Genomic DNA, 25671 nt, shown 5'->3' with positions numbered 1-25671 from the left:
GAAAAGCTTATGTGCAGCACAAAAGATCAACTGGAATCGGACCATCAGCGGCACATCACTTTTTAAGCACCAGAGATGTATCGCATCCGGTTTCCCTTGAACTCCCCTGACTTTTAAATGCGACAAATCGCATGTGATTTATCATATGTAAAAATTGGAACATAGAGTGCCAAGTCAGAAGGAGACCTCCCATATGAGGGTACAACTTTGGCACCATGAATAAAGAAAGTTTGGGAACCACTATCAGCCCATGTCTCCCTAAATACATAAGAGTATATATAATAACTACTATAACAATACAAATGATTTAATGTATGTGCGGCCATGTGGTTATCATCGTGCTGACATGACGGGGGCTCTACAGAAGCTTTATGTGGAGGCCTGAAGCTGTAGCTCCACACAAACCTCATTTATAATCCGTCCCGGTTGTTTCCCCCGGAGAGACATCTGCTGACCTTGTACATTAAAGCGCTACTAATGCAGCTGCAGTGGTGCGTGATGCAAAGTACATGTGAACTCACATTTAATTGTGCTTCATTACTCCCTTTGGCAAACACGCTCTGTGTATGCAGAGGCATTCGCTATAAACACAAGTATTTGGAAAGTAATGTAAACAAGAGCTGACCTGTCTGAAGTTTAATAATGTGAACTGTACCAACCTGAGACCACGATCCGTTATTTGATGACACCCGGAAAGACTGAGAAACTGTAAAACGCGCGCAGCACAAGGCTCAGACTTTGCACTCCCAGTAGAAGAGTCTCTGACCTCTGAATGAGTAGTCCTGTTTCCACCCCTGCACTGTGCAGAGGGCTCTGGGAGTGCTTGTATAGTCCTTAGTTTAGCTCCAGCGGAACAGAATGAATGGCCGCAGTATGTATAATCATCAGACTGATATTGCTTTTGCCAGCTGACACTAGTCCTTATTCCAGGCACTGGCTTCCTGCTACAGCATCCATTACTAAAACCATTCATATTGGAGGACATCTCCAATACACAAAATCCATCAGAATTTTTGTATTTCCAGTCTGCTGCATCTTCAATATCAGCCAGATTCTCGGAATCTAGAATCCAGATGGGCGAGTAGGGATAACCATCAAATGTGTTTGGATTGGTCCAAAAAGCTTCAGAAGACAGCCCACATTGGCTACCGATACACTGCACATTGCTAGTCCGCATTCTATTAGTAATGTCTTTGTTCCCCCAAAATTTCGCATTTTTGGTGTTCCGGCAACATTTAATCAACCCTTTCCTGTATGATGGCAGCACACCGAGTGCAACGGAGAGTCTTTGCAAGGTTAAGTCTGTAATTTTGTCACATCCTGACAAGTCAACATGACGGAGATTCTGGCAACTACCAAAATAACATCTGAAAGGGAAAGGGAGATTACTCTTCAGTTTAATGGGAGACAACGCATTTCACACTGTGTTTTAAGAAAACAACCACAGACACAAAACAACGGATGAAATTTACTCAGAAGGGAATTCCATTCCACATGGTATGTAGTATCATGGGCAACCAATCAGTAACGACTGCTGGGATTTAGCACCTTCTAGAACTGGGGTAGCCAACCCTAGTCCTCGAGAGCTACCAACAGTGAATGTTTTGCAGGTCTCCTCACAGAATCACAAGTGAGCTAATTAGCTCCATCTGTGGATCTTTTAAAATGTGTCAGTGAGTAATGAGTGCAGCAGCTAGGTTGTCTGGAAAATGTGAACTGTTGGTAGCTCTCGAGGGCTAGGGTTGGCTACCACTGCTCTAGAAGATAACAGATAGTATCTTATTGGTTGCCCATAGCAACATCTCATGTGAAACTGAACTCCCTCTTAGTAAATTTTCCCCAGATACTCCAAATAAAAAGAATTCCATTTAATGTGGGGCAATTATAGTAGCCATGATTGAGAACAAGAAGGGGTGTTTGGGGAAGGAGACTACTATCCAGTACTATCCACCCTATTCACAAACAGGGAATGATTCAGAACCAAACGCAATACAAATGTTTATGTATAGATGTGACCTCATACAGCATTGCTACAGCTGCTCCAAAGAACACCCTTTTGGCTTGCCAGGTCCCGTGAGATTCTGTTCTGTGACAGATTTATTTTTTGTTTTTTTTTACTGAAAATACGTCTGTCACAAGGAGATGAAACTAGGGCGCACCAGAGGCAGTCCTGATTTTCTCTCCATATGTAAAGCAAAACAGAACAAGACATTGAAGAAGAGGCATTTTCTTCATCATCATCAAAAAAACGGGAAAGTGGTGGGCACAAAATTGGTTCCCTTCAGTTGGCGCATTAGAGGTGCAGCGGCAGTGTCAACACACAGCCGCAGGTATAGGAGGCTGTGGTCACATTTAGAATCTGTTCCTGCTATAGGACTGGTTCAAGTTTAGCTGGTGCGACTTATGTATTGCGAAGCACTGATCGGTATTACAGCGCGTATGGGACCCTAACCGTTTGCATCTCATTCCTTGCACAGTCGGCTGAACAGATACTCCTGTGTGCTTCTGCATGTGATTCAGACTTCAATTCTAAAATGTTTTCAACATATAGTACAGTTATCTTTAAACAGAAGCCTAGTACTGGATAGAAAGTTGTATAGATTAATAGAATATACATACTTACATACAACACATACAAAAAAAATGTGGAACATTTATGGATTTCAAAATGCTCCCTGCAATGACTGACATAAGCAATGACAGGAGCACGTCAGCTGATCGGTAACAGTCCTACTGGCTACAAAACCAGAAACATTCCTTTGGATCTCAAATAGATCAAATGGGAGGAAAATGTATTATTATTTTTAATACAGGTTGAGTATCGCTTATCTGAAATGCTCGGGACCACGAGCTTTCTGTATAAGGGATTTTTCCATTTTTTGGAATACATATTTTTAGGCATACTTACCTGTCCCCCGGTGGTACCCCGATGGTCCCTCAGCTCCCATCTTGTCCCTCGGTGTCCACAGCAGGCCTTCAGCACCGTCTCCGGCGTCTCCAGCGGTCCCAGACGTCACCGGCGCACACTCCAGGGACCGCTGGAGATGCCGGCGAGGATGATGAAGGCCTGCTGTGGACGCCGGGGGATTTGGTAAGTATAAAAAAGGGTTAGGGGGGAAAATAAATACATTTCGAATTGTTCCAAAAAAACCACGGTTTTTGGAATAATTCGGATACTGGATGTACGGATACGGGATACCGTACCTGTATCTGAATGCTTAGAGTAGGACTACACCTTGTACAAAAATCAATACACACAGAACCCACTTTGCATAGAGGTTATGTAACAAAACTTTCTATAAAAAAAACTCACCCATCGAATGCTGAATCAGAAATATCTGTCTGCATAAGATCCAGATGTTCCAGGTTGGGACAAAACTCCAGTATTTGACGAACCTATAAAGCAAATGATTACAATTATATAGCGGGGTCATGTAGTGAAGTGACTGCCGTATTTACATATGAATGATGTACTCACCAGTTTGCTGCTAGTTGCTGAGCTGTATGCAAGAACAAGTGTTTTCACTGAATGTCCGACGTAGGGGAGAATGTTATGAATTAATCCATGTACTATTTCTTTCTCTTGCTGTGCCACACTTATAGAGGAAGAATAATCATCCTCCGTTTCCTCTGCAAATAAAAAAAGTAAAGAAAACTGAATCCTTGCAGTATCTGCAGCATTACATTGTAGATGGGATTTTCTTTTAAAGGATAACTTAGCAACTGTAGCTGCTACGTTATTCTGACTGGTGAACTGTATACGCTACGCATTCCAAATAGCATGGCTTTTTCCTACAGCAGACATGTCAGCATCCCTGCTCCAATCTCACATGTTTGAATACAGAAAAACTAATAGATTTTTCTGCTGCTGCTATGTTCAAAGCAATGGCCCTTATTCTGGTTCACTCACAAAGACAAATTCCTTCTCAAATGAACAAAACCCATGTACACTGCAGGGGGGGGGGGGGGGGAGGAAGATGTAACCTATGCAGAGAGACTTAGATTTGGGTGGGGTTTTACTTCAAAATGAGATTTATATTGCAGTGTAAAAACATAGCAGCCAGTATTTACCCTGCACAGAAACAAAATAACTCACCCAAATCTAATTCTCTCTGCACATTTTAGATCTGCCGCCCCCCCCCCCCCCCCCGCAGTGCACATGGTTATGTCAAGCTCTCCCTCAAAACCCACTTATTCCGACTAGCCTATCCCTCCTCCTTACCTCTTTCGCTCCTCCTATCCTGCCTACCCTACCCCTCCATCCGTTTCTTCTTATCCTATTGTTTTTCGTTCATCCACCCACCTCCTTTTAGTCTGTTAACTTATGAGTAGGGCCCTCCTTCCTCACGTACTCACCCTACCCCTTTACCTCACCAGTGCTCCTGCCCTGTTCTTTCCTTTCTCTACTTCATCTTCAGTCTCCTCGACAATTTCGATACCTACTTCAGAACTAATGCTGATTTTAGTTCTACCAGCTATACCCCTATTTATGCTGTATTTTATCAACACACCCTGTACGTAACCTTGTCATTTGTTTGCTATGTACGGAGCTACGGACACTTTGTGGCGCCTTATAAATAAACAAACTACTACGATGTCCATTTGAGAGTAAACCAGAATAGGGGCCAATATCAGGGGCCACACACACTCACACACAAAAAAAAATCAATTATTGGGGATAGGGGTTACATTTGCAAATTCATTGAAATTAAAGGGAAAAAAGCCACATAACCTCTTTACCCATTAGCTCAATATTAAAAATAAAGACTGCATTAACACAAATTTCTAATGAAGGAGGAGACATGTTTAATTTAAACCACTTTACATATATATGAACATGTATTCTAATATGAAAAGTGTGAAAGGAAATACCCTTAAAGTTCCACTTTAAACCAGGGTTGCCTCCCTGACCCTCTTCTTCAGGGAGAAAATGCTCTGTTCCTGGACTTCCCTGGTAATGTCCGATTACCATCACCTGTGGTGAAACACCTTTCTTATCCATTATCTAGCTCCCCACAGGTTATGGTAATCGGACATTACCAGGGAAGTCCAGGAACAGAACATTTTCTCCCTGATTGAGAGGGTCAGGTAGGCGACCATGATTTAAACTATAAAGACAAAATGGAATTATATTAAAAATCCATACAAGACAGAATTTAATGAATTGATGTAAATAATCTCTCTGGTGTGGCGGAGGCCTAGACGGAACGAGCCACTGCTGCAATGTAAACCTTTATCAGTAAGTGGCTTTAGGACCCTTCAGTATATAAAGATGATGAGAGATCACAATGCACATTTCTGAGGCTAAAGAAGATGGCGTAAAATTACACAAGCAAGTCCACTGACAACTGCTTGCAATTCTAATGGTACATATACAGTTGGGACAAGCTCCGTGTTACCCATGATGGGTGCGCTTGTACACTGCCTATGTCGTCTTCACGCTATCTTCAAGCCCGATTTGTATATCGAATGCTTTGTATATCTTGCCTTTGACTGCTTGAATGCAGCACTCATTTAAAAACAAGAGACTTTTTCTCATCATGAGCAAACCGTTGACAAAACATATGTGAATGTAGCCTTACGGTCATGACTCCAATGCATGCATTATATGGTTTAGTGGTAATTTTGGAATGGATGCATATTGTATTTTAAAATATTTTGCCTATTAAAAATCACTACAGTACTAAAAACTAGTTACTGCTGCAATTCCTTACCAGATTCGTCAATATCTGCATCCTCATCCCACTCCTGATATGCCCGGCTTTCATCCTTCCTTCTGGAGATCCAGTCCTCATCCGGCTCTGTGTCCAGGTGAGCAGCAGCGCCATTGTACCAGTTCCCTAGAAACAGACACAGCTAGTATTTCCAGCAAGGAGCGGACTACAACTTAATATTTACAGCAAACATTACAGGGAATGACTAAAGGATGCTCTCAGTAAGCACGCAAAGTCTTGTGGGAGGAGGGGATTCCATGGAAACCATTAGGATAAAGGGAATCAACCAACCTACATCCACTATTCATTTTCTCTAGACTATGATGTCAAAAAGATAAAACTGAATACAGCCTCACACAAGAAATCAGTTGTATTGTGTTATATACAAGTCATATGTAATCATCCGTTTCATTTAAACAGTCGCATGGAGGAGACGCGCCTGTAAAATGTTGGGATGACAACTGCCTAGATCAGAAGATGCACTGGAAGGAAAGGACAGTTATCATATGTATACATACCTGCGGACAGCAGCGATGCCACTTTCCCTCTTCATTATCATAATAAAGAAAAAGTATTTATCTCCAAAACAAAGCATTACGCATGGAAAAACTTCATTAGAAGAAATAAGCACAGAAAAGGATTCAATATAAATTGAGGCTGAGACTTAGGACCAAAGGTGGGTCGCTGCGATTTCACTTAGACAAGAGAGGATCAAGTCTTTTCTTACTACAGACACAGATTCTTGTAACAAAGGCAGTAGAGAGACGCCAACTACACAAAGCTAACAGGAATGGCTTACCTCTGGCCCACATGACAGGGTACAGATGCTTCCACAGGGATCCCGTTTTTGCCAGCTGTGCCCATTTACTGTTTACTTGACTACAGCGACAAAGCTCCTGTGCATTAAGGTAACTAAAAATGTTCAGCATTACCTCCGGGGGAAGGTGGGAAATGGATGTAGTGGTCGGCTGAGCGGTGGTTTCTGTAAAGGAGGCCATGTGTTGGGGAACAGATCAGATGTATACAATACCACAAGAACACAAAAACAGCCAAATATATAGTAATATAAAGAAACATTAGCATTAGGAGCTTGCTTTGCCCAAAATCAATAAAAATCGAAGGTCATCACAATCTTTTTACAGAAGTATAATGAATGAGAATGGCACTGGTGGGTTTTCCCATAAGATATGTAGATGGTATAACGGTAGAATACAACTCACTTATTACAATGGCATTTACCGCACCTATGATGAGAAATTACCAGATATAGTACAAATCATCCCACCAGCCCTTATTCAGTACCAGACCCTCCACTGTAGAGTATGAGGACATGGATATCGTTTTCAGAGCACAAACCCGTGTCTGACCTAAGATTTTGAACCTGGGTCACCCATTATAAATACTGCAACCAGTATTAACCCTTCTTTTAATCTGGGATTAGAGACAATAAATTGGGGTATTTGTGTTATGTGAAAGGGGTATTCTAGATCACATGCTCGTGAAAGCAAAGTCCTCTCCCATTTGTGCCAGTACATGCAGTAATTTATTGAACCAGGAAAATAAAGCCGACCCTTTTCCTTGCATGTTAAACCCATAGACACTGGGATAAGTTCCTGGAGCTCTAGGTTAACAGCTTTGCAGCCTCCGCCAGCAGGGCATTTAACTCCTTGAGTGGTGGGTTTTACTGGGGCAGGACAAACCTACAAGGGCAGGTTTGTCCTGCCCCAGCAAAACCCACCACAGAAAGTTGGAAGCCACCCCTCACCTCCACTCCGGCATTAGTACGCCGAAGCTTCCCTGCTGCCTAAGCCACCTGTCACATTAGCAGTGACGTTGGCGGCAGGCTGGGGGATGTTCGCGGTGGCTCGGGAGGACTCGGGTGCCTGAGCACTCCTGAGTCCCCCTGAGCCGCGCCGGTGGGGGTTTCTAGAGGTGCTGCGCCATTGGTGCACACCTGGACACCACTGGCGTGCACCTATTCCATATTAGTGGTATGCCCAGAAATTTTCCGGGACAGCCCGCTGCGGCAGGGTTGTCCTGTAAAATTTCCGGGCATACCACCCAAGGGGTTAATGTGGATTTGGTACTTGTTTCTTATTACGGCCACAATCGCGGGCATCGTGTGCCTTAAAGTTAAGGCACACGATGTCCGCGATGCCCACGATTTCCCCATAGGCTTCAATGTTAAAATATTTAACATTGAAGCCTATGCGATGGACCCGATTTCTCCATAGGCTTCAATGTTAAAATATTTAACATTGAAGCCTATGCGATGGACCCGATTTCTCCATAGGCTTCAATGTTAAATTATTTTAACATTGAAACTGAGTCCATTTAACATAGTAAAAAATGGTAAAAGTGCCAATATGGGCCATTTCTCATTGGCTATGGCCCCGTCATGTGTGTAAAAAATAATGGCCCCCCATTGTGTCCGCCACCCCCACGATTAACGCGAACCCAAAGCGTGGCGAGCGCAGCGAGCCCGCGAGGGGCGGCGGTGCACGTCCTCCGACCTTTTCATTCCCCTACTATCCACGTCGGTGTGGAGTTGAGAATAGATTAGTGTGGCGAGCGCAGCGAGCCACCAAGCCCGAAGCGTGGCGAGCGCAGCGCGCCCCGCGAGGGGACGCTGATACCTGTGAAGCCCGCGACGGGACGCAGGGATCTGTGAAGGTATCAGCGTCCGCTCGCCACGCTTCGGGCTCGGTGGCTCGCTGCGCTCGCCACACTAATCTATTCTCAACTCCACGCCGACGTGGATAGTAGGGGAATTAAAAGGTCGGAGGACGTGCACCGCCGCCGCTCGCCACGCTTCGGGTTCGCGTCAATCGTGGGGGTGGCGGACACAATGGGGGGCCATTATTTTTTACACACATGACGGGGCCATACCCAATGAGAAATGGGCCATATTGGCCCTTTTACCATTTTTTATTATGTTAAATGGACTCAGTTTCAATGTTAAAAAAATTTAACATTGAAGCCTATGGACACGATGGACCCGATTTCTCCATAGGCTTCAATGTTAAAATAATTTAACATTGAAGCCTATGGAAAAATCGGGTACATCGCGTCGGTCGCGTCGTGTGCGTTTTGGTATGCACCCGACGCGACCGACACGATTTTTTCCGACACGACCACCACGATAGAAATCGTGGTGGCCGTGCTAGGAAACAAGTACCGTGGATTTCAGCCTTTTAGAAATCATCATTTTCTGCAGCCTGCGGCTGATGCGGGCTATTATTGAATAGCACCAGCTGTTCAATTATCCTATGGGAATTAGCCGCAGCAAACTGAATTTGGACCTTTGTCTTGTCTAGAATTTTGCTAACTGCACATTGTAATCCTGTATGTATGTGAAACTTAACTTTTATTAACAAATTTATTGTCCATTGTATTCCTCTGGTTCTGCACTACAGCTTCCTTCAGCAGAGAATAAAAAATATATAATAATAAATAAATAAATACAGCTGTACTTTTGCTCACCTTCCTCTGCCTTTTCATCCACTGAATACTTGAGCAACTTTTGAAGCTCTTCAGCCTCGCTCCAGAGGCTTAGGCCCCGGAGAAGCTCTGTGGGGTCCTTCTGAGAGCAGTGCTGGGCGATAACCATCTTTTTGATGTCCTTCAACTCATCGTAAGTGAAGTATTCCATCAACATGGGCTGGAAAACCTAAAGAGAAAACGCTCTCAGGTAAGATCTGCTGCTGGCGTCATAAAAATTAACTGTCAGCCCAGGCAAATCTGGGCTCTTCTAGTGGGAGGCTCAGTCATGACCGGGCCCTTACTTATGCTATGGAGGCGCAGCAGTGTTATATCATAGGACACGCATGCCGCATCCCAGTAGCCAGCCCATCACCATCCCCCCTGTACCCTGACTGACGAAATCCACATCTTCCTGCCTGCTGCTCAGTGTGCGCAGTATTGAGCAACCCCTGCCACTGATATACAGGAAGGAAGACATCCGAGTCTATGAGCTTGATCCTATTAGCCGGGGATGAATCACGAAATGTGAATCATTCTGGCACCAAATGCACTTTACGGCAGACGGAATTTGCCAAAAAGAGCTCGCTGCTCCATAGGGTTGCAAATTTTTGTTTAGAGAATTTGGGCCTCCAAAGGGTGCAAAGTCGGGTTAAACCGTTGCCAGCATTTAAACGCTGTTAAAACGGGACCCGAATAGCACCTCGCACACTTCGCAAATAATTGGAACGGCCACATTATTTGTTATTTTATTTTTCCTGTAGGAACCAATGTGATTGATTTATGTAGGGAGCAGAGTGATTGATTTATATGGAGAGCAATGTTATGTGTATAGCAAGCAAAGACATTGTTTTATTTTTCTGCTATGGGGTCCAATATGTGTCTTTTTACCCTGTGGGGGAATGATGGTGCGCCTTGGCAACTTTTAAATGAGCTGTGAGCTTAAAAAAAGCAAAAAAAAGGAGGTTAAAAGCCACTGGTCTAGCTTAATAAATCTACCCCTGAAAGTGAAACCTACAATCACTCTATACCCAAAGTGCTACCAAAATAAAACAAGGAAAATCTTTAAGGAACATGATCATTTTCTTCTAAGAAACATTTAAAGATGATAAAAGGAAATAACACACACAAGAGTTTATGGACCATTAAGTCAACAGTCGATAAGTTGGCATGAAATGTCGACAGCCTTTAGGTCAGCATGACAATATGCATTTTTCCCTTTTTTTGGTGTCTATGTTGAATTTTCCTATATGGACACTGTATAAGCGAAGTTCTGTGCTCGCCATCCGCCGGCCACGCTGCCTCGCTGCGCTCAGCTCACTATTATAATCTATCTCTATTCTCACTTAGATCATGTAGTAAGGACAAGTTGTTCAAAAAAAAAAAAAAAAATCACGAAAAACTCATGTCGATCTTTTCCTGTATAAACTATTTTCATATCAACCTTTTGTCAATATTGGCATAGAGCCTGCCGCCTGTTTTCATGCGTCTACCCAATTACGGTTTACCAATTGTCTGGATCACCACACAAGAGAAGCTCGGGGGTAAACTGAGTAACTCTTCTAAAAAAAAAAAAAAAAATCACGAAAAACTCATGTCGATCTTTTCCTGTATAAACTATTTTCATATCAACCTTTTGTCAATATTGGCATAGAGCCTGCCGCCTGTTTTCATGCGTCTACCCAATTACGGTTTACCAATTGTCTGGATCACCACACAAGAGAAGCTCGGGGGTAAACTGAGTAACTCTTCTAAAAAAAAAAAAAAAAAAAAAAAAAAAAAAAAAATGAAAAGGAGGAGCGGTTTCCCCATAGCAACCAGATTCTATCATTTCTCTAGCAGCCTAAAAACGTATACACAGAATCTGATTGGTTGCTATGGGCAACATGACCTCTATTTGTTTTTAGTAACGTTTCCCCTAAGTGTCAGCATAGTGATTTATAAGTACAAATAGGTGATATGTAACAGCGTCTAGCACTGGAATACATTATGGCTCATTGTAATGCAGGAAGTCCACGTACACCCTTGATGGCTAACCTGGACACTCCAGCTGTTTTTGAATTACACATCCCAGCATGCTCTGCATCAGATTTAGCATGGCCAAACAGCAAAACTGAAGCAGAGCGTGCTAGGCTGTGTAGTTCAGCAACAGCTGGAGTGTCAAGGTTAGCCATCAAGGACATACACAGTACCACAGACACCAATGTGTAGATACGGAGCAGCACTCACCTCCTCTTCTTCCTTCATGTGAGGGATGAAGTCACTGGTGAAGGCCTCTAACCTCTCCTTCAGCTGCTGAGCATAGTTCAGCTGCTCATATTCATCCTGAGGATACAGACCCAGAACATCTCATGAGCGAATAGAACTAATAAACTAGACCTGTAAAATACAAGATTATATATCCTAAAACTTATCAAACACAGATAACTGGAGCAGTGACATTTCTCAGCGGTCTATAGGATGTGACAGTCATCATGAAGAAATCTGTACCAGAAGATCGGTGTCACAATCGCTGCTCAATCTCAGAGTTCCTCAAATTGTTTCACTGAAGTAAGTGTCAATGGAGATTAACCCTTTTTTCACCTACTACTACAATATAATGGTTACAGTTCACTGATTATAGGTGACCAAACAGCTGAAGAGCAGGGAACACTATCCACTTTTGGTTCATTTGCAGATGACACAGCTTCCTTATATTTAGCAAGTGCACTGTGAGGAATGTGGCCTATTTGGGTACCACTGGTTGATATCATTTACAATAACATGTGTGCTTCATTCTCCAACCATCAAAACACTTCCTGATTGTGTTAGTGGCTTATTATAAAGGTGTTGCTACACTTCAGGTGTGTACACACTGGCACTTATTCTGGTTCACTCGCAAAGGCAAATTCCTTCTCAATGGACAAAACCATGTGCACTGCAGGGAGGCAGATGTAACATGTGAAGAGGGAATAAGATTTGTTCACGGCCACTGGCTAATATATTGGCCGTTAGATTAAACAGCCGATAAATCGATGCACTATCGACCAGTGTGTACAAGCGATATACATACAGATTCTATTATCATGTAGTGTTCAAGATTGGTTACTAATACCACTCAGTGAGCTGGGGGAAAAAAAAAGGTCTTGTTTTACTTAACCTGTACGAGCGATATATCTGGATGGCGTCATTCACGGATCTATTGCGTCGGCGGTGCAACAGTCAATACCAGATATATCTAAAGATATTATTTGGCGCATCGTGCTGTGTGTACGGGCGATCCGCCGACTGCCCTGTTGTGGGAGCTGCCACAACAGGTGTAAGGGCAGTCGGCGGATCGCCCTAGCTCAATCGGTGGGCAGCGTGAAAACACATTAATTACAATACCAAATACCCCATTTCCACAAAACTCAGGTTATTGCCGCGTGCCACGTTGAAAAAAGCTTCTTTAAAAAAAAGAAAAAGAAAAAAAAAGACAGGCACAGAAATAGTGACCTGGGAATCCTATCCGGGTAGAAGTCAGAAGGTATTATCAGGGGTTAACTGGGAGTGTAAATGCGTATCCAAGGTTATCTGACCTGGGTCCCATTTACAGCATGGAGATTGGGCAAAAAAACAGAATCAGTGGGGAGGTCTCCATCAATTCCTGGCGAGATCGGGATTTCCTGACACTTCGAGACAATGTCATTTCTATGGCATATTTTCAATGCCGTGGGCGAGCGGTGACTGCGAGCAGGACTTTTTGCTCGCAGTCACCGCTCATCTGTCAGTATTCAACTGACCCCCCCCTCATTCGCAAATTCCCCCTCGCTCCGTTTTTTGAGCGAGGGGGAATTTGCGAATGTGCCTCCAAAAGCTGCGAGAATCGAGGCTAATTACAGCGAGTTTGCTGCACTAGCCTCGGCTCTCGCAGTTTAGGGGAATCCTCGCAGTTCTGTGACTGCAAGGATTCCCCCGGAACGTTGTATAGTGCGAGCGGCCGGTGCGGGGGTGAAACTGCTAGGATCACTGGTTTTCTGTGATCCTCGCAGTTTAACCCCCTCGCCGGCCACTCGCACCAGCATTGAATACCTGCCAATGTCAAGTGGAGTCATGCTGCATACGGCTTTACTCTTATCCTCAGTTGTCCTACATGTATAGATGACTGAGGACATTGCTAGTAACCCACGGCAGCATGCATCGTTATCGATACAGTGCGTACCCACTAGAAGATATGCACAGAATATCGTTAATGATGGTCGTTATCATGCATATCATGTAATGAAACATGCCTTTAGGATCAGACTATCACAGGTAGAATCTCAATTGAGGATATTATCTGAAAGGGATCATATTAGTGTAGATTATTTGTAGGTGTAGCAGTTTAGACACAAGAGAATAAAGGCCCCCATACACTAGGGCGACTTGTCCTTAGGACAAGTCGCCCCTGACTTCCCCCTGAGCTTCCCCGGGGGAGTTTGATTAGATTGGCACTTGATGTGCCATTTTTTTACATGTGATAAATTGTCTCGATTTATCACATGTAAAAAACCCGGGGAGCAGGGGGGGGGGGCTTCAGAGCAGGGCTGCTGGTGGGAGCAGGGGGGGCTGGGGACGCTGCGGGGGACACAGGCGGCACATAGAGACACAGGCGGCACATAGAGCCGGGCAGAGGGAGCCGGGAGCTGTCAGTGCTAGAAAAAAAGCCTATACAATGAATGGGCAGCCTGTGATTGGCTGAGCGCACTCTCAGCCAATTGCTGACTGGCTGAGAGAGCGCTCAGCCAATCACAGGCCGCCCATTCATTGTATGGGCTTTTTTTTTTTATTCAGTGCTGACAGCTCCCGGCTCCCCCTGCCCGGCTCTATGCCGCCTGTGTCACCCACAGCTCTATGCCGCCTGTGTCACCCCAGCGTCCCGCTGTGTCACCCCAGCGTCCCGGCTCTATGCCGCCTGTGTCACCCCAGCGTCCCGCAGCGTCCCCAGCCGCTGCGTACCCAGCGTCCCGCAGCGTACCCCGCTCCCTCCACCGCCGCCCCACTAGGTCCCAAGTCGGGTGGTCGGACGTGCAGCAGGTCCGACCACCCGACGCAGATCCGATGCGCACGGGACCGCGCATCGGATCTGACGGGACATCAAAACTAGCCGATTTTGGTCCGATTTCGCCCAGATCCGACTGATCTGGCTGAAATCTGACCAAAATCGGCTAGTGTATGGGGGCCTTAACACTGTAAGCATGAGGCATCTGTATGTAGTGAGCAGTAATGGAAGTCACTGGAAGCATTGTAGGATTACACTGAGCAATGCGCACAGCAGAGCACAAATGAAGCAAACGTTGCCTGGCTTATCCTCAGGCGGCCTTGTTTTGTTATTGGAATAACAGGAACCTTCTCTACATAGAAGAGACTTTTTAGAATGAATGCAAATGAAAGGCTTTATATAAACTAGAATAACAAAGCTCAATACCACACCTGGGATACGTGACAGATTTATTCTTACTAAGCTGGTCTGACGCGCTGCCTTCTCCATCCTGCAGTAGTCTGCCACATATAGCTTTACCAATACAACTGAGGGGTTTGAACATCATCTACATGTAAGCTCCAAAGTTTTGGTTAGCTGTGTAATGTACATAGTCTTGTCTGCAAAAATGCAACTTAGAACCGGATTCAGGGTTACGGTATATATAGGGTAGACAATGTCTTGGTCGACAATCACTAGGTCGACCACTAATGGTCAACACATTGAAATGGTTGACATACCCAAGGTCGACTGACAAAAGGTCAATACAAGCTTATGGTCGACGTAAATAAGGTCGGCATGAGTTGCATGTTTTTGTTGTCTGTCGACATGGGCAACGTATAAGTGTACCAGGGCTGCACTCGCCATGCTACGGGCATTTTTATATTCCCACTCTATGCAAGTCTGAAAAACTCATGTCGACCACAAGCTTGTGTCAACTTTTTGTCAATGTCGACCTTTGGCCTGTCGATCATTTCAAGGTGTCAACCTTGTCACTAGTGGTAGACCTAGTGACTGTCAACCAATATATTTTCTACCTAGTGACCGCATACTCTGATTCAGAATGGATCATAAAAGCAAAGCCTTATGCTGTGCAGGTGGGGCAGATGTAACATGTGCAGAGAGAGTTACATTTGGGTGAGTTATTTTGTTTCTGTGCAGAGTAAATACTGGCTGCTTTGTTTTTACACTGCAATTTAGATTTCAGTTTAAAACACACCCCACCCAAATGCAATACTGCTTTCACATCGCTAAATGCAGGGTCGCACTGGGACTTTGAAACGGTTCAGTCCCGGCACGACCCTGCATTTTGGGATGGTCACATCCTCTCAGCGAACCAGCATTATTGCCGGTTTGCTGACATCATCCAGTGGGGGTGGCAGGGAATCGGCACGTTATCGAGGGCAGGGAAGGAGGCAGCGCTTAGAGCTGGCACTGCTCCAAGCACTGCCTCCTCCATAGTGTCGATAGCAACTAATCAGTAAGAACTCTTTCTAACCGGTTCTTATTGCCGTGTTGCTGCCCGATTGTGGCACCCGGTAGCCCCTTTCACATCGCACTAATTACCAGGTCAAGCCGGCAATAAACCGGTAATTAGTTGCGATGTGAAAGGGGTATAACTCTCTGCACCTGTTACAGCTGCCACACCTGCAGTGCAGCATGGTTTCGCTTTCGTAATCCATGCTGAATCCGGCCCTTAATCAGTCTTTATATTTAGATAAAATACATGCATGGTTTTATGATCAAATCTATTTCCCAGCCATAAAAACTAACAATGCTTTAAAATGTAAAAGCACAAACCTACTACAAGCTGAAGATGTCTGCTGTATCCTATGTTATGTAAAAGCACAAACCTACTACAAGCTGTAGATGTCTGCTGTACCCTATGTTATGTAAAAGCACAAACCTACTACAAGCTGTAGATGTCTGCTGTATCCTATGTTATGTAAAAGCACAAACCTACTACAAGCTGTAGATGTCTGCTGTATCCTAGGTTATGTAAAATATTTGTATATGACAACCACTATTTACAGCCTGATATAACCAGACTGTCCAGATGTTTAGGAGGTGCCTTTTGTAACAGGAGACGATGCTCGGAGAGCGGTAAGTAAGAGGAGCAGACACATTTGGAGGAATACACGTTGGTGTCTCCTGCTTTATGCAAGTGTACACAATGTGTTTCTGTAATCTACATGGGTGAGAGCAGAACACAACAGTGCTCCCTTTATAAAACAACTTGGCACGTCACCCCACATATTGCACAATAGTCAATCCGCAGCAGCTGCCTTCTTAGGTCACTCTGAATGTGGCAGGGAGACTGCGGAAGGCCGATGCACCTTCAGACACAAGTCAGCACTTCTGCGCACACCCAAAACTTATTGCACTGCTCAAATCAAGCTGCAGTGTCAGGGAAATGCCAGAGTCAATAAGCACCGTCCTTATGTAAAGCCACACTGTACTCTCCTACAGTTATTACTATAAAACGCTCACAACCCCCACACACCACTTAAGAGCTTACCTTTACATTCTTCAGTCCCTTCTCAAACAGGACCAGCATCTCAGACAGCTTGTTGTCGGAGTGCACATTGTACACGGTCTGGCTGCGTTGCTGCAGCAGGCCAATGATGCACTCATTCTCAATCTGCTCGTGCATCTTGAACTCCTTGAATGTCTCATACAGAGATTGCAGCAGGGCACGGAAGTCATTGTTGTTGGAAAAGTTGGTCTTGGAAAGCTGTGTGAAGAGTATAATGAATAGACAGGTTTGAGTGTGGCAATGATAGAGCAGTTCAGCAGGTCATGCCCTGGGACAATGATGCACTGGTATGAGTGGCTCCTACACTTGTCTTATGGGACATATATATATATATTAGGCAGCCATCAGGGCAATTCTGGGTTTTACCAATGCCTTCATTAGCGAATATCAATGATTGGTGATCTGACAGTAAATCAAAAAAATACGGCAAGGTAAAAATCCCCAACTCAATGATTCCAATAATTCTTGTGTTGGAAATCAGAGAGCTTGGGATTTTAGTATTTTGCCGTCTTGTCACCAATGGCAGCCAATCAAAGATTTCCACCAATCACAGTTTGCTAACTGGAGTCAGTAGAACATAGATGTATGGGCACTGTTAGTGGTTGATTTAAATAGCTGACACGCGACATGTACAATACTATGTGCATTTTCATGGTGTGTCAGGCATCTTCAGGCGCATACACACTGGGCGGCTTTCCCCCCAGAGATGACAGTGGCATACACACTGGGTATAATCGCCCAGTGTGTATGGACCTTAAGGCCTTTTCACCAGATACATCAGAAAACTAATAATTCTAATGCAGAGAACCTCACTGTATTATTACCACGAATGACCGTTGTACAGCAGTAGCATTAACCTGTGGTGTCAACTAGCTCCCAGGCTGGGGATGTAGCTTTAGCCCATGTGACCAATGGAACATACCATGTGACCCGTGATGGCAGCGTTAGCAGCAAGGGCGATGGAACACCAATTTGACTATCCACGTTATCATCTATTCCTTCTAGTATAGGGGTGGCGACACCTCGGATGTCCTCTTGACAACTTTCCTGCCCCCCCCCCCCCCCCCCCCCTGCCCTCCCACCTCATGTGGTATGTTCAGGCACCAAAACATCTACTGCATGGGATTATTTATATCCAACCATTAACCTGTGCCCCATGCCCTCTGTACACATTTAATGAATTCCCATTAAACAGAAAGGTTATTTTGGTTTCAACTTCAGCCACAAAGCGTATTGGATTGACCCTTCTGACATGGAAGCGAGCAAACATTATTCTGCCTATATGGAACAGATTAAAATCAGATGAAAGCATGGTTGCATCTCACCATCTTATGGTAGAGCAGCAGCACTCACTTTCCTGTGCACCTCTATGAGGGTGCAAGTTAAGAGAAGCAAATGTCTAGATGTGATGTACCATCACTGAGTTCCAAGAGCACATCGCTTACGACTGAAGTGCCCCTATATGCATGAATGCCACATGATGCTTAATTAGACTAATTATTCTTACGGTAGTATCTGGAATTGTACGGTAATATTATTGTTAAAAACCTTCATGTACAATTTAAGTGTCTTTATTTTAGTAGAATACATTTGTCTTTCTGGTTCCACTATATCTTTCTGCTATAGTTATAAATAAGGTAGAAATATACAATATAAGTTATAAATCATTTTAATAACTAAATGTAAACCATTAATTTCCTTGTCATATCAGGATTTCTACTTTGGTTGGAAACATATTGTTTACCAATATCTCAGAAGTTCGGATAACAAAAAAGGTACAGCTTACATTATACAACGTGCTTAGAGGTGCTCTAGGCAGTAGTATGCTAACAGTAGTGCTAGAGTCATTTATCCAGTTGGTAGCCCTCATGTATCCACTTGGACAACCTGATGTACCCATCTCAATCACTGGATGGAATCTGCAATGTATGGGGTTTACATATTGCAGATTCCATATTTATTTATACAATCATGTGTGTACTGTATCTCCAAATTGCCCTAATTGATTGCTGATGCATGGGGTCCCACATTATTTACCAGTTACAGATTCTCCGCCATCATTCATACAGAATATGTAGTGTACGTGATCATGCAGGCATAAGAAGCACTTAGAGGTATATGGGTGGTTTGGTCATCGGCAATACACAGAATATCTGAGGACAAAATGAGATCATTCCTAAATGGAATAGAAAGCATATACACATTCACGCTGCAAAACACACAACTTCCAAACACTCTTTACAATAGTAACAAGTGTTAAGTACCTTGAAATATAATGCTATAAGCATGAAATGTAAGAAACCTACCAAGTAAAAGGTGGTAGGAACAGACTTCGCTACAGAAACACCTATTATTTTTTTTAATATCGCAACCAGGCTTTGCCCTCCACAAGACCTTTCACTCCTTAATCTGCTCTGTCTTAAGCTGGGTACACACTGGGGCCGCTGGCGTGGCGTTGCCTGGTTAGGATGGGTAGCTGACGTCACATGATGTCAGAGCCCGCCCCATATTTGGCCTTTAGCGGCGGAATAGTCAGTTTAAAACGGACTTATTTCCGAAGGCGAGAAAAATCATTCGATGGTCGGCGAGTATACGCAGTCTAGTGAACAGGTGTGCAAATTGTCATTAATGTGTCAGCAACACCCTGCGTGTTCTCTACATGCAGGGTGACGGAGGATATAGCTAGCGGGGGCCTTTCTGCCGAATGCAGCATGGCTGGCACCATTACCCTGCCGCCAATGGCAAGTGTGTACGCACATGCTACGTCATCTAGTGTGTACCCGGCTTTAGTCCCTACAGAATACCTGACCTACTTCTTCACCTCTCCCCATTAGCACTGAATTATGTAGGGTACACACCAGAACAATCATGAGCAGATCGTGAGACGATCATACAACGGTCGCACGATCTGTTGGAGCACATGGTCTTGCTCACAATCTGATCACGATTTGTACCCAGTTGAAGGGATCCTTTTCAAATCCTGACTGCAGCAGGTAGGATCCAGCGGGGACGCGCATCAGATCAAAATTGGATCTAAAAGATGCCAAAATCTTGCCCAATTTACATACAATCGGTCGTGATTGTATCAAAATTGGGGGAATTGAGGCTAAATCGTTCTGGTGTGTACCCAGCATTAGGCTTACAAAGAGCACTTTGCAATGGAGGTAGTGCAGCATAATGGGTGTAATACTACCACATTACCGATAACACGCCAGCCCCTTCCATACTGATGCAATCGGGCAACGAACATCAAAAATTCCTACAATTATCATATTTCAATTAGCATCAGGTTAGTCTGGCCTCCCTGTACATTTTATTACAGGCCTATAAGAAGGCGTCACCAAAGCCATCGGGCTGCTTGGAACAATGCAGAATCGCTTGAAGCTTAGGAGTACGTTTCCAGAGACTGCCCTGACAACCAGCGTCTTGCATCATAGTCTATATATAGCATCATTGAGGCAAATACAAGTTAATCATAAACATATATGTGCATGCAAGCATTCGTACAGATCATTTACTGCCGTAAGTAAATGGTGCTAATGCACAACTTATGCTGTGAAAGCAGGAACAGTGTCACCAGCCAATGACAAACAGTCTTATCATGTCACTCACATAAACCACAAACAGTGTCATTGTTCCAATGAATGCTTGTAGATACATATAGCCTCGTACTTTCTCTGTTTTACAGGGCCTGGTCTTGTTTTATGATCCCAACTCTTTGCTCAGTTGTATAAAGGATCCTGATGGTCCCTTGATTTGAAGGATTAGTTTGTGAGTAATTACGGGGTGCAGTATAGGGGCACCGGCATAATGGCTGCCTTCAGAAGACCTGTGCCGTAACATCGAACAGGTCAGGATGCCGGAAAACAGACAGCCGGTATCTTATCTGGTGAGTATGTGGAGGGATAAGGGTCAGGCTATGGTGAGGGGGAAGGTTAGGCTGCATGGAGGGGGGTTATGGTTAGGCACTAACGGGGTTAGGCTGCAGGGGGGGGGGGGGGGGGGGGAATGCTGCTAAGGAGAGTTAGAAGGGGCAAGCATACTTACGGGTCATCCATATGTATTCCGATTACTGTGTCATGGGAATGAACAGTCCAAATACACTAAAAAAATCAAGTTATATCCCTTCTGTTACTATTGCCATGGCAGCACAGTACTATACAAATCTAAAACTGTCCAAGGATACAAAAGAAGAATGATTGGGACATGTTTTGTGGCCATTGTATACACACAATGGTGTACTACAATATAAGGGGTCAATTCAATTTGCTGACATGTTGTTATTTGTGGGAGTTTGTGTCCGTTTTGACAGAATGAATTCCCACTAATTGAATTCCCTGGTGATACCAACTCCTGACAATTTTTTCTCTCCTATACTTTCAAGGGCCAGAGCAATTCAATTTCATTTCACACCCGGCCATTCCACTGCTGCCTGGGTTGTGGATGGATCCTAGAAATGTAACATTTTGGAACAATATAGTTTTGCTATAAAACTTTACCTTTAATCCTACAATGGATGCCTGTCTCACCTCTTCCGCTATGTTTTCCCTTTCTACATTTTTCCTATCTACTATCTAGCCTCCCTTCCTCCATGCTTTGCCGGCCATCTTGCCACTCTCCCTACACATACATATAGACACACATCACACTTGCATACATCATTTCTTTGCGCACACACACACACACACCCCCCCTTAAAAGATTTCTGACATTATGTATACATAAGAGGTTTTAAGGAATTAAACATAATAAAAGAATATGCCTTGTAAACTAATGTTATGTGTAACCTGTAGATATAATCCTTACATTATCCTTGCACTGTGAAAGCTTTAGTCCAGGCATGTCCAACGTTGGCCCTCCAGATGTTTTAAAACTACACATCCCAGCATGCTTTGCAATAGTTTTAGCATTCTCTAATAGCAAAACTGTGGCAAAGCATGCTGGTATGTGTAGTTTCAAAACATCTGGAGGGCCAACATTGGACATGCCTGCTTTAGTCCAAAGTGTTTAGGATCACTCAAGGATACGGGGCGGTAGTAACCCCATTCCTAAGTGATCTGACTTATGTGGGGTACACACCAGGACGACCCGCTCACGATGCACATCAGGAGCGGGTCGTCAGTGTTTTCTTCCGAACCGCTCATGATGACGTGGGGGGCACGACCCGCTCAAGATGTGCACCGTGAGTGGGTCCGATCCGATGGCACACATGTATCTAATAATGTAGCCATACCTCCCAACATGACCCTATCCTTGAGGGACATAATGCTCTGTTCCTGGACTTCCTGTGTTATAAAACCCTTTCTTACTAGTTAAACTGGTAAAACAGGTGACGGAATTTATAAATGAAGAGGGAAGCCCTGAAGCAGATTAGAGTGTCTCTCCATAAAAGGGTCATGTTGGGAAGTATAATGTACCTAGACTTTCACGGGCTATTACCTAACAACTTACCTCTGGGTCCCTGTATAATGTGCCTGTGTCTAGTAATGAAACTACAGTAGAAGAACACAGGCTGGAGCCCAATGTATTGTAAGTAGATGAATGCGGACAGGTGGGTTACCTGTATAAGTGCATGTTAGGTAAATTGATGGATACAGCAATATAAACAAACATTGTGTAGCAAAAAGATATGAACCACGCTGCCTGGATGCTGGTCGGCAAAAAGCTGGTGTGTCTCACCGTTCTCGGTGGGGGCCACTGGTCAATGGCTGCGGTGGCATCAGCAATGATGACATTTCCAGGCGTGTGGACCCTGTCACTGGTGGCTCTGCGGTAGCCGCACCACTTGCAGGCCGTTGCTGTGGGCAGGGGTGTCTGACGGTGGGCTCTGCGGACCTGGCAGCAGCTCTAAGCTGTCAACTGGGTCCGTGAGCGCTGCAGAGCTGTCAGCGGGGTCCTTGAGGCATCGGTCAGCAAGGTGAACCGGTGAGTGCTCTGTTCCAAAGCTTGGGGCACGAGGAGTCTGCTTGTACCAATCCTTAGGGACGTGTTTCACTGGGCTTACGGCAGCTTTTTCAACTGGTACTAATGAGAACAGTGAGACACACCAGTTTTTGCCGACCAGCATCCAGGCAGCGTGGTTTGTATCTTTTTGTCAGCAGTGCCAGCCGTTTGTCCCTCAAGAGGCCACGTAGACAGAGTAAGACATGGGGGTACCGCACACTGACTGAAACTCTCTTCCCCCATTGTCAACATCCAAAAGGTATACACTCCCCGGCCGCTGCCTGTGCTGTCCACGATGACTCTCCCTACAGGAGGATGGCCTGTTGAGGCCTTCAAGATGGCGCCGCAAATGGCTGCCTAGGATCTGTGCGCTCAGCAATATGTATCCCGTGTCTCCTGTGTGATAACTGTACTGTCCCTGCTACAACTGTGCTGTCTTTGCTCATGCTGTCACATGCCTGGCTGCTGCAATGACCAGTGGCGCCGCTGATGGCTGCCTAGTCGCTGAGCAGCTTGGCGGGCATGTGATCCCCGCAAGTGATGTCTAAATGCTCTCAATGTAATGTGTATAATGTCTCTACGGAATGTATGTAATGTCCCCCCCCCCCCATTTCATCCCTGCTTGATGCTGCACTGTAATCCACAAAAAATTCCTAGTGTGGGCAAGCACACATGGCCAATAAAGTTGATTCTATTTTATTCTATTAACACCTTAAGGTATTTACTGCTGTTTTTACTCATTAACTGCTTACTTTAATTCATACTTAATGGACATGTGGATTTATACCTGAAGAGTTCTGCAATCAGTTGCACCTTATCGGAAAATATTTCCAACAAATGCCAAGTAGTGCCCAAAAATTGCTTTTATGTTTTATGAATGTATTGTATTATATTATATTATATGTGACGGATACCCCCGGGAGGTTTCTGTTTTCTATATGCTGCTAAGAATAAATTTATTTATTTTTAAAATTACTGTCTGATTTATGTGTTTCGAGTAGTGTGAGGTATGACTGCATGCACAGCATTACAGTCAGTAGTGCGGTATGACTGCATGCACAGCATTACAGTCAGTAGTGCGGTATGACTGCATGCACAGCATTACAGTCAGTAGTGCGGTATGACTGCATGCACAGCATTACAGTCAGTAGTGCGGTATGACTGCATGCACAGCATTACAGTCAGTAGTGCGGTATGACTGCATGCACAGCATTACAGTCAGTAGTGCGGTATGACTGCATGCACAGCATTACAGTCAGTAGTGCGGTATGACTGCATGCACAGCATTACAGTCAGTAGTGCGGTATGACTGCATGCACAGCATTACAGTCAGTAGTGCGGTATGACTGCATGTACAGCATTACAGTCAGTAGTGCGGTATGACTGCATGTACAGCATTACAGTCAGTAGTGAGGTATGACTGCATGTACAGCATTACAGTCAGTAGTGAGGTATGACTGTATATACAGCATTACAGTCAGTAGTGAGGTATGACTGTATATACAGCATTATAGTCAGTAGTGAGGTATGACTGTATATACAGCATTATAGTCAGTAGTGAGGTATGACTGTATATACAGCATTATAGTCAGTAGTGAGGTATGACTGTATATACAGCATTATAGTCAGTAGTGAGGTATGACTGTATATACAGCATTATAGTCAGTAGTGAGGTATGACTATATACAGCATTATAGTAAGTAGTGAGGTATGACTGTATATACAGCATTATAGTCAGTAGTGAGGTATGACTGTATATACAGCATTATAGTCAGTAGTGAGGTATGACTGTATCTACAGCATTATAGTCAGTAGTGAGGTATGACTATGTACAGCATTATAGTCAGTAGTGCGGTATGACTGTATATACAGCATTATAGTCAGTAGTGAGGTATGACTGTATATACAGCATTATAGTCAGTACAGTAGAGAGAGCCAGTAACACGCAGCAGCAGCAGCAGCATCATACTGCGGGGGAGGTGGCGCGGGCAGTATAGAGCATTATATTGCACACAGCTATAGAGAGGCACGCTAGTGACAGGGGCACAGCCACCATCACACTGGTGACACCACTGCACAGCACACACGGTCTTGTCACACCCTGTACCTTATCACAGTACCGCCCGACCAGCTGCTTCATCCGCCAGTGCGGCCCGGTGAACACATCCACCTCGTCCGGGAAAGGAGCCATTCTCCACTCTCCATGCAGGGATCGGCGCACACTAACAGAGGCGGCCACCAGGCTCCGGTCACAGTAATCCACAGGCAGCAGTAACACCAACAACGACAACAAGCAGCAGCACAGTCACACTCCTCCTCCTCCTCATTACAAGTGCGCAACTCCGGCCTGCCGCCACTGCGCCTGCGCGGCTGTCTGAGTGGATAATTCCGCTTCGTCCTAGGGCCCTTCTGACGTCAGGCGCTGGGCAGGTTTGGGGGCGGTGCTGGCACGTCTGACGTTAGGCGCTGGGCGGCTTTGGGGACGGAGCCACAGCGCGCGGGGAAGCGAGATTGGTAGGAAACGGATAGCCGGACCAACTCCCTGCAGCGACCTCTGCTGCCACTGAGGGGTAGATGCATGAAGCAGCGAGAAGTGATAAAGTGCCTGGTACTTATCACCGTCCAATCAGCTAACTGTCCCTTTTTAAACCCAGCCTGTAATGCTGCTTTCAGACCGCATAACTGGCTTTGACCCTGTATTTGAAAACGTTTCCAAAAACGGGTCTGCCAGATAAAACCCCTTTCACACCGCAGCTCTTAAACGGTATATTACCGTTTAAGTGCCGATTTTTTGACACTGGCAGACCCGTTTTTGGAAACTTTCCAAATACAGGGTCAAAGCCAGTGCAGCCTTCAGCCCTCCCCTCCCCCCGCGCGCGTCGACACCCCCTGCGCGCGTGTCGACGCCATCCCCGCGCGTGTCGACACCCCCACGTGTCGACGACCCCCACGCGCGTGTCGACACCCCCCCCCCGTGTCGACCTACCGCCGTGCAGCCGGTACCTCCGTTGTGGATCCCG

General features: G+C 44.9%; 1 protein-coding gene across 1 annotated transcript in view; it reads right to left on the bottom strand.

Annotated features, from left to right (window-relative positions):
• Nucleotides 1-25071, bottom strand: part of FBXL5 (F-box and leucine rich repeat protein 5) — a 45218-nt gene extending 20147 nt beyond the window's left edge. Inside the window, exons 1-9 of the mRNA XM_083163793.1 lie at nt 24759-25071; nt 16691-16906; nt 11424-11519; nt 9198-9384; nt 6514-6696; nt 5715-5840; nt 3479-3630; nt 3314-3396; nt 660-1367 (exon numbers count right to left, since the gene is read on the bottom strand). Coding sequence (XP_083019919.1) covers nt 660-1367; nt 3314-3396; nt 3479-3630; nt 5715-5840; nt 6514-6696; nt 9198-9384; nt 11424-11519; nt 16691-16906; nt 24759-24842 — 1835 coding nt within the window. The 5' untranslated portion in view covers nt 24843-25071. The remainder of the gene's footprint in view (nt 1-659; nt 1368-3313; nt 3397-3478; nt 3631-5714; nt 5841-6513; nt 6697-9197; nt 9385-11423; nt 11520-16690; nt 16907-24758) is intronic.
• Between the last annotated feature and the right edge of the window lie 600 nt (nt 25072-25671).

Source organism: Crinia signifera, chromosome 1 (genome assembly GCF_055691185.1).
Source record: "Crinia signifera chromosome 1, ASM5569118v1, whole genome shotgun sequence".
In the NCBI taxonomy this organism is placed as follows: domain Eukaryota; kingdom Metazoa; phylum Chordata; class Amphibia; order Anura; family Myobatrachidae; genus Crinia; species Crinia signifera.
Note: the sequence above shows the minus strand (reverse complement) of the source record. Positions and strands in the feature narration are given on the sequence as shown.